Raw genomic sequence first — 9831 nt, forward strand, 5'->3', positions numbered from 1 at the left:
AGTATGTGTGTATATATATACATTACATACATATATATATGTATAAATAAAATCTTCTATTCCAGGAAGATCTTTCTTCCTCTTCTGAACAGAGAGTGGTTTTATCCCAATGTGAAATGTGAAACCGAGCCACATTGCAGCTGCTGGCAGGACACTGGCTGGTCCCCATCTGAAGTTGATGGCATCTCTGCACCCCACAAGAAAGAAGGGTTTCAGCTTTTCTGTGCACCTCTCACCAGTTTGCTGGACACCCATTGCACTGCATGTTTCTTTAGCTGCAGCTCTGCCTGACTATGCCATATCAACAGTATGAGTACATGGCCTGCAAGGTCATGTACATGCTTGGGTTAATCCTGGGAGGATTTGGCTGTAGTAAATCTTCAGTTAAAAATCCAATGCTCTTTTTTCCTTTAAATTTAAATAGCATAAAACCAAAGCAACTACACCCCCTGAGTGAAGGATTGGGTTTTCACTCTATTTTGGTTTTGCTTTCTTCCTCTTAAAAAAAAAAAAAAATCCTAAATTTTTCGATCTGAAGTTTGCAAATATTGCTTTGGTCTCTAAGTCAATGAACTTCCTGACAACATTCTTTGTAAAGGCTTAAGCCTTTCCTGGCAAGTGATTAACAATTGGGTCAAGCCCTTCCATGAGACATGAGTTCTGCAGCCTGTTGTGTGGTCTGTTTGGCTGGGTCTGTAACACATTTCCAATTGTCTAAATATAAAGAGATAAAAAGGAAAGGGACTGCCAAACTCCACTGTATAACATAAAGCGAGTCACAGGGAAAAGGTTTATAATTTTTCTTCTTTTTATATTGCTGGCTACATGTCATCTTTAGCCAGAAGATACTAACATAATTTCCTCTCTAAAAATTGACTTGTACATGATACAAAAACACAATATGGCTTTTGTTTCTAACTTAATAGAAGTTTTGGTGTGTCAATGTTTTGACATTCAAGAATCCTGATTTAATCTCAGAACTGTTAAAACATCACTTTACCACATGAGCCAATGGGTGTGTATATTGCCTCAGTGAGCCTTCTTTTTTTAACTAAGTGATAATAATTAGGATGGAAATTTGGAATTAATTTACAACAACCAATGTTTGCAAAGTGATGATACCAGGACTTTTTTCTGAGCTGGCACAGCATATATCTGCCTTGTTTATAGCTTTTCTGACATCTAGTCCTGTTTGAAGCAATAGTGCAATTGCCCTGTGGATTTTAACATAACTGTGACTCTGTTGAAGCTGACTCGGAATGCAGTTGTGTTCAATACTAGATGAGAGCCCAGTAAGACCCAGAAACAGCCTTGAAAGCCTTCATGAAGTTTTTAACAATTATTCAAATGAATAGTGATTCACCTACTTGTGAGTGAAATATGAAACTTGTTTCTATTAGTCCCATTGCTGTGCCTTCTGGGTACATCACATGAAATAAAACGATACCAGTGACTGGCAAAAACTCCAGTGGCTTCACAAGGGAAGAAAGAAAGTCGGTAGTTTACTGCTTTTTTTTCCTGTTAAGCAATCTACCTATTTTGAGATTTATGGTTATTTTATTTGTAATGTAGCTATCTACTAATTAAATTAGTGAAAAGGCATACTCTGCAAACATATTTTATGCTTCACTCATGAAGATATGAGGTTCTCACACTTTGACAGTCATAATAGTTAATCACAAATGAAAACTTTCTGAATATCTCTGGTATTTTTAAGGTTGTGAAACAGTCATTCTGGGTCTTGGTTGAAACCCTTCCCATTGCAATACCTGACACTTAATATGTCATCAGCAGGATGCATGAGCTGCTACAGGCAAGTCAGGCCCACAGAGGGTCATGAAGGGATCATTTAACAGGTAGGACATCATATTGGAGGCCTCCTAAGAAAGTACACGATGCTTCACATGGGTCTTGGCATCAAGTATCCCTGGAACAGACCTTTCAGAGACATAAACATTGAGCTTTCTTGGTGCCATGGTGGATAATTAGAGTTGGTCAGGCTCTGGACTGTCCTTGTGTCTGGGTGTGACAGTCTGTCAGATGTCTTGGAGGGGCTTTGGCTGGCTGAACACATCAGTTTCCAAGCGGCAATGCAGCTGCTTGATGATTGCTCGCTTCTGTCAAGAAGCACTATTAAAGCAGTATTAAAAAGTCTCATTGTAGGATGTGTGCAAAGGTGGCGTCGGTCACAGATAGCTAGTAAGTCGTCAGTGTAGGCATTGTGCAGCTTAGTCTATGACTGCAGTATTTTGGTTATGTGCTTGCTCAAGGTGTCCAAAGCAGCATGCAGGCTTAAAAGTGCCCCCAAGCATCTCAAATGCCATTTTCTATTGAGCAGGAAACAGCATGTTTTAAATGCATTTTTTCTCAAAATATTGGCCATGCTGACTACCAGCAGAAGCTGCTGTGGTATGTACCGTCACCTACAGACACCTCCACTTCTCAGGGCCGATTGACTGTTTTGTGAGGAGTTGGATAAGAACTTGCAGTGTCCTTCTTCTAGCTAAATGGCAAGCAAAACATAGATTTTCTAATAATTCTCTGGGATTGCTTCTGGATGGTGTTTATTCCTTAGGCTGTCATCTGTTAGCTTGTTGAGCACAGCACCTGAATAATCAGCCAGCTTGAGCCCTGTTTGAGTCTGGTGCAACTGCAGTGGACCGCCCTGAGGCTTCACAAGGTTTGCAGTGTGGCATATACAAGATGCATAGGGACTACTTCCTTATTACTGCACCTACCATGGCCAGTGGGCAACAGTTAGAGAAAAGGCATTGCAGAAGGTCCTTCTTACTTTTTGGAAGTAAAAGTGATTTGCAAAAAATAGATGCAGGAAAGATGGGGAGGCACTCTTTATCGGGGAATGTAGTGATAGGACAAGGGGTAACTGTTTTAAGCTGAAAGAGGGCAGATTTAGATTAGATATCCGGAAGAGATTTTTTCCTATGTGGGTGATGAGGCACTGGAACAGGTTGCCCAGAGAAGCTGTGGATGCCCCATCCCTGGAGGTGTTCAAGGACAGGCTGGATGAGGCTTTGAGCAACCTGGTCTGGTGGGAGGTGTCTCTGCCCGTGGCAGTGGGGTTGGAACTAGATGGCCTTTAAGGTCCTTTTCAACCCAAACCATTCTATGATTCTGTAAGCCTGGTGCGTCCCCCACTGATTGCTGTCAAATGGAAATGTATGGGAACTTTGCCACTGAATACCTATGTGTAAACGCATCCTGTTGTCACCATGTGGCCAAGCCTTGAGTTTTTAAGGACCATCAAAAGCAACATCCAAGATTTCCTTTCTAGGGAAAGGATCCTGTTCACATTAGTAGGTAGTACATAGGTGGTTATCTGGGAAGTATGGTAATGTGAGAATTGTTCACAGTAATCTGGTAACTTGTTTTATGAAGTAACTTTACAAAACAAGCAGAAACATGTTGGAAATTCTTACAATATGTCTGTTAAACAATCGAACTTGGTTGCTAAGGGAAATGTCATTGCAGAGCAGAAGCAGTGTGGTGTTGGCCTGCCAGGCAAATATGCAGATGGCAAGTGGGATTGTGAGGAAGTGATTTGTTGTTGTGTCGGCAGTGCTTTTCCAAGGAACTATTATGCTGTGTGTCAATGGATTTCAGTTTCCTTTAATTTGACTACCACATGTATCCATGAAGTATCACTGCAGTAATACAACAGCAAATTAGGCTAACCAGACATCTAAAAGGACCTGGTCAGGTTTGTCACTGGGATTTCCTGGCTGTCAACCCTAAAAATAACTGATTTGATGATAAATCAAGTCTGAAAGAGTCTAGATTTGACAACAGAAGATTTTACATTGCTAGGTAACATAATTGCATCGCATTAAGCTTAATTCCGCCCAAGCGGCTAAAACCCGAGAAGCTGGGGAAATACCTGGGTCACTGTTCACATTAAACTTGGTGTTTATAACAGCAAGCTGCAACCTGCATTTTAGCTCATTACGTTAACACGAACTCCAGTACGTCAATGTGAACGCAGTATCTTGAGTCTATGCTTGTTGCACTTGCGGTCTTTTTTAGAACATGGACATAGTTGCTGTCTGAGCGCATCTGTAAAATGATTAATAGTAATTCTTTGCCTCTTCGGAGAGTTGTGTTGGGAGGACTTGAAAAAATGAGGGAATGGGAATGAGCTAATACTGACAGAAACTATATGTAATGAGACAAAGATGGGGATTTTCTGGACTGTGGCTTAACTCTGCATGAATGTATCCTAAAGTAGAGTTCAAAATCTGTCAATGGCAATGGAGAGAGTAATGACCACGTTACTATAGCTGTCTTGTTAAAAATCTTACATGTTGTTGGATAGATTTGTTGTAGAACAAGGTACACAGAAAGATACAGTAAACTTATAAATACATGTTTTTCCAGAGGTTGATTCAATCACACGAGATAGGAAATTGTGTTTCTGGGACGAGTGGTGTATCACCTTTTATTTGGCTTTAAATCCATGATTTAAATTGAGGATATAGCAGATTTGAGCTAGAATCAATTCTCCTAGTAAAAGCCCTCTCAGCTGGGCATATAGAGCCCTGCCTGTTAAAAAGTCATCTTCTTTCACATCTCCTTTTTAAAAAACTCCAAATATTCCCTTAAGTAAAGAGTAGTTTTTTGACTTACGTGATCATGCCAAGCAAGTCCCTGAAAACTTAATGCTTTGAAAGTTATCTTATAATCAAATGGTCTTCTCTGGAAATGCGAGTGCTGTGATGAAACTGATAAGAGTCTGGCTATTGATTTCCAGTAGGGTGGTTATATTGATGTAGAATCTTTGCTGAATTCACACTCCTGGGGATGTTAAAATTTAGTTTGAAAACTTACAGGCAGAAAGCTCGGTTCCAGTAAATCACAATTTTTTTGACAAGGTGGGATGGTTGGAGCTTAAACACACTTTCTTCCAAGTTGTGTAAATAGTGAATAGCAATATTTTTAATAATTTAAGCATTAAGTATTGAAATTATAAGAAAAGAGAAAAGCATGAGAAAATCATCTCATCATACAGCAATTTGACAGCATTAAGAGCTAACAGTGAAAGGAGGAAATAAATGTGTTGAGAAATAGAGGAATATATGCCTTCCTAGCTCAGTAGATTCTGTGTACATCAAGCCTTGGACAACAATGTTGGGGATATGCATAGGTGCATGCATAGGTGGGATGCTCAACTTTTTATTACCTGTGGCAACGTTAAGCTTTTGTTTGGATTCATTGACTATTGAGACTTCCCTAGGAGAGCACTGTCCGATGAATTAAATTTTCAGCCAACTGTCTACCCTTCATTTTTTCGGTCCTGGCACAGCTTAATCTCTTCCGTTCATGTGTTACTACCAGCTTTGAATTGCTGCGCTTGCGTCTTGCCCAGTGTCATGTAGCACATCTGGAAATGTTGTGGTTTGTTGAATGACAAGTCACAGTCTATCCTTCCCGTTCCGCCTGGTGGTAAAGACAGCGCTGAAGCTGCTGCTGGTCTTTGTGGAGTATACCGAATCCAATGCACCACTTCTAATACAAGCAGTGTCTACCGTTGATGAAAAGAGAGGTGAGTAGATTTACTTGGGGGGTGCAAAATCCCAGCACCACTGAGATAATTTAATCATTGATTTCAGTGGTTCTAGGGTTGCTGTTGTGATGCTTGCTTTATGCAACATACCCTTGGTTTCTTGATTAAAAGCATATTTTATGTATTCGTGCAATTTAAGATTGTTTTGAGGAATGAATTACAGTGGGAAAGCGAAGAGTGAAAGCCAAGGAACCCATCTGTCTCCCTGTGCACCACAGTCATTCCCCCTTTCCTGCACCCACATGCAAAGTGACCCCCATTGCATCTTCCGACCTTGGAGGCTCTTTCAGGCCAGGCCGTCTTTCCACTTCCTTCTGAGAAGCAGCAGTCTGATTTAGAGGAGAAAATGATATCTAATCAGTGTAATCCCTTTGAAGAGAAAGACGAGGTCAGTAATAGTACAGGCTTTATAGTAAAAGCAAAACCATCTGTTGTTACATTAAAATAAAGCCCTTGAGCAGATATTATACTATGAGATCTGTTACCCTTCAGGCTCATGAAAAATACTTGAATATGTATACTGTACTTTTTACAAATAAATGGGACAAAAATGGTTCTTTCTTGTTCTTCCCACAAAGTCATTGCTAAGCTCTCGGGGCATTCTCTCTTGATGCAAAACATTCCTTTGCCTCAAAGAGAGTTTTTGAGGTTGGGAGGGCCATTGTTGTGGTCTCAAACACATGGAGGCTGAAAGCAAGATCGCCTCTGTGGAGCAACTGCCTCCATGCTGAACTTGTTTGAGCAACTTGATATGGTAAAAGTGAAACAAAAAGAAGTTGGGGGATGAGGAGAAAGATGGTGCCAGAAATAGGCAAAAATAGCTAGATTTCGTTTTCAGCTATCAGAATTAGTGTGTTGAAAAGACCCCCTCAAAAACCTCAAATTGTCTCTTATGGCAGGGGAGCAGGCAGGGGCAATTCAGAAACAGCATGATACTTTAAACAGTGGACTCCAGGTTGGCTTTCTGTTTTGAATTAAAACCAATAAACCTTACAATGCCATAAGCAGAGATGTAGTTACAATGTTGATGGAATTGTGAGCACTATGATTTATTTTTACAGTCAGTCTTAGTATTTCCTCAGCTCTCTGAACTCACTAGTATTCTCAACATGTTCAAATTGCTGTCTGTTCACATGCTAGTAAACCTCATTAAAGAAAAGAGAGAGAGGACCCGAAACACACTACCATGAGCTGCGTATTCCCTTTCGTATCTGTAGAAGCAAACAGGCAAACATTTACATGTCCCAAAGTAATAGAACAACTTAAATAACAACGTGAAATGTGAAAAAAAAGTTATGCATGTACTTAGATGGATTCTTGTTAAGAGTATGAGGAGAGGGTTTATGGGAATTCTAATTCTCATGGGAATTCAACCCTCAGGGTTTGCGGATTATCTCATGAACTCTTACAAATAATTTAGCCCCAGATATCCAGTTTTCCTTTTGTTCTTTTTTTATTATTATTTTTATTAAGCAGTTACACTTAGCTATAAAAGAGGGGTTTTTTTCTGGTTTTATAGTTAGTTCCTTTTTTAGGTCATCAGTATAACAGCTCTCACTTTTAGCTGTGCATGTGCTATGTTTTAATTTCTGTTTTGAAATTAGTGGCTTATAACTGAGGAGTACCTGCCTTTAATGACTGATTTAATGGAACGGAAATACAGAGGAAGAAAAAGCCACATAAAGCCAATGAAACATTGTCATAAATCTTGTAGGTATATAATTAAGTTTAGCACTGCTTTGAAAAAAGTCCAGTGTTTCATGTACATACAAGGTGATGAGATATGACATAATTCCTCAACATATGTATCGCACATGATTAACAGAAAGAACCCCCTAATAACTCAGTCTGGTTTCAAAGCAATCCCATCTGTCGTTCTCCGTTCTATGTGAGAATACATCTATGTGCAAACTGAAGTACAGAGATCCATGGAAGTGCCAGCTTTACTCTCAGATACAAGCAGACTGTAAGTGAGTAACTGCATGGCCCTCATCATATAAGAAGTCGCTTCCACTTATACTTCCGTCTACCTCCTCCTTCCCCCCACCTTTTCTTATTTCTGAGCCCCAGAGGAATTTGATCTCTTTTCAGTTTAAGCATACTGGGACTGTGCGGGCTCTGGAAAGTGGAGTTGACATTGCACTCTGCTGTCTGGGGCTGCTTTATAGCGAGAGATTTTTAGGAGAGAGATTAAAGCCCTGTGGCTGACCTGGACGCTGTCACGTACGGTTTGTGAATTAAGTTTCTGCTACCTGATTTGTTATGTTATTTGTAAGTGGCCTCCATTATTGGTTCTCTTCTCTTCCTGCCATTACACGCATAGTTAGATAGCCACTAAATTAATGCCTGTGCTGTAGGTGTGATGGAAGGCTATATGTTCACTCATAAATAGCCAGGAGTGCAAGATATTGGCATCTTTCCAAAAATATTAATATTTTCCCATCCCATGGCTACTAGAGACTGGCATACTCTAAGTTGGGGGTAGTCCTCATGACCTGATACAAAGTTCTTTGTGCTTAATACGTAATGCACATATCCGGTATAGTTGTGATGTCAAGATTTTGTGTAAGGCATGAAGGACAGAATTAAGTTAAATTTTCTCTTTTTTTTTTTTTTTGAGATTCATATGTAAAATCATTTAAAGGGGAAGGTGAGAGAAGACTTGAGACCTAGAACAATGGGTGGCGTTATTCAATAGACTGTATTAATTTAATATAGGCTTAATTGTTGTAACTCCATAGTTCTCCGTGTGTTTATGCACCGTGTGTGACTACTCAGAGTGCTGTTGTAGCATCAGGATTGAGGCTTCAGCCTTCCTGTCTGCGTAGCCACGACAGTGAGCTGTTAGCAAGGAGATGCCTGTGAAAGGCAGTTGAGCAGTTCTCGGTTTACCCATTAGAAGGCAGGAGAACACACACAAAAGTTGTTTTTTTCATCACTCCCATCAATTTTGCCACGAGTCCCTCATGGAAGTCATAACCTTATGGGTACATCCCAGTCTGCTCCCAGAATAATTTCTGGGATGCTATATCATCATTCTTTTACATCATTATTCTTTTGCATCACAGTCAGGTGGAGGAGATGGGCTGGGAAGTAAACCTTCTTGAGAATTGGCAAGCATAAATGATTACCCTTACTATTTTTAAAAATAAACTGAGTAATATGCAAACATTAAATGGCTTTACGTTTTTTGCATGTACATTGCCAAATCTAGATTTGCATTTAGGTTTTTCAGGATTTGGTGTATTCTGTCCATTACACAGAAGATGGAACCTGTAGCTTTTAGCTCTGCATAATAGTTTTCTCAAAGGTTCCTCTCCATTGTTAAGTTGAGAGCTTTTAATATTCTACACAATACAAATATCCTTTTAAGGGAAAAGCTAAAATACATATTGTTTTTCATATCTGTTTTATGAGTGTCATTGTTTTACTACAGCAACTAATTAGTTCTGAAAAGTCACTAATTCTTTTAGTGTATGATTTTCCAAGGTATATTTCACAAAGTTTTTCTGTGTTTTTCTGCGTAGCTTGAAAGGAGAAAGAGTTTTTCCACTGAGCCATCTTATCTTTAAAAAAAAAATATTACCTTGAAAATTAGGTTTTTTTCCTGTAGACTCTGGCCTGTGGTCTCATCTTTAAGTGGTGACTCTCCAGGAACAACATATTTGGAAATCCAAGCTCAGGACATGAGAGTGGAGGAGAGCAGACACCTGCTCTAGATCTGCCCATATCCCATGCTGTCCAGATCATAGGTTGGAAACCTTAATTAAAGTCTTTGAAAGATGGATGGGCTATTACAGGGCTGCCTTACTAGTAAGTGTGCCTGATTAACAATTTTGTTTGCTCTATCTGAAATAGAAAAGCAGCATGAATAGAAGAAAATTGTATATCATCCTTGCAGGAAAACAACCAGGTGACACTAAAACATTCTTTTACAATAATGGAGAAGTATCGAGACACTTAGGCAAAGAAAACAAACACCAGGATGCTGTCTTTAAAAATCAAAATTGGATTGTTTCAATAAGAATAAAACCTGCCTGCAAAATAAAGGCATGTTTCTCTAGGACTGTCACTGAATAATGCAGTGGATTAAATAATTAATTTTTTATGTTGTTGTCAATTCACCTTTTTTTGAAATGGCATTGTTATAAGTCAGACTTGCATAGTTTCACCATTTTGCTTCTCTTTCTGATTTTCTTCCATTTTTATTTTTTACTGGAAACCACAGGAAGTCATTTTTGTAGTGAGGATAT

General features: G+C 39.3%; 1 protein-coding gene across 1 annotated transcript in view; it reads left to right on the forward strand.

The window, feature by feature from the left end:
* Positions 1–5418: 5418 nt before the first annotated feature.
* The window catches only part of LOC104466999 (FH1/FH2 domain-containing protein 3-like), a 14749-nt gene continuing 10336 nt past the window's right edge, over positions 5419–9831 (forward strand). The window contains exon 1 of the mRNA XM_010080602.1: positions 5419–5557. Within this exon, the coding sequence (XP_010078904.1) occupies positions 5419–5557 (139 nt within the window). The remainder of the gene's footprint in view (positions 5558–9831) is intronic.

Source organism: Pterocles gutturalis, unplaced genomic scaffold (assembly GCF_000699245.1).
Source record: "Pterocles gutturalis isolate BGI_N339 unplaced genomic scaffold, ASM69924v1 scaffold25329, whole genome shotgun sequence".
Taxonomy (NCBI): Eukaryota; Metazoa; Chordata; class Aves; order Pterocliformes; family Pteroclidae; genus Pterocles; species Pterocles gutturalis.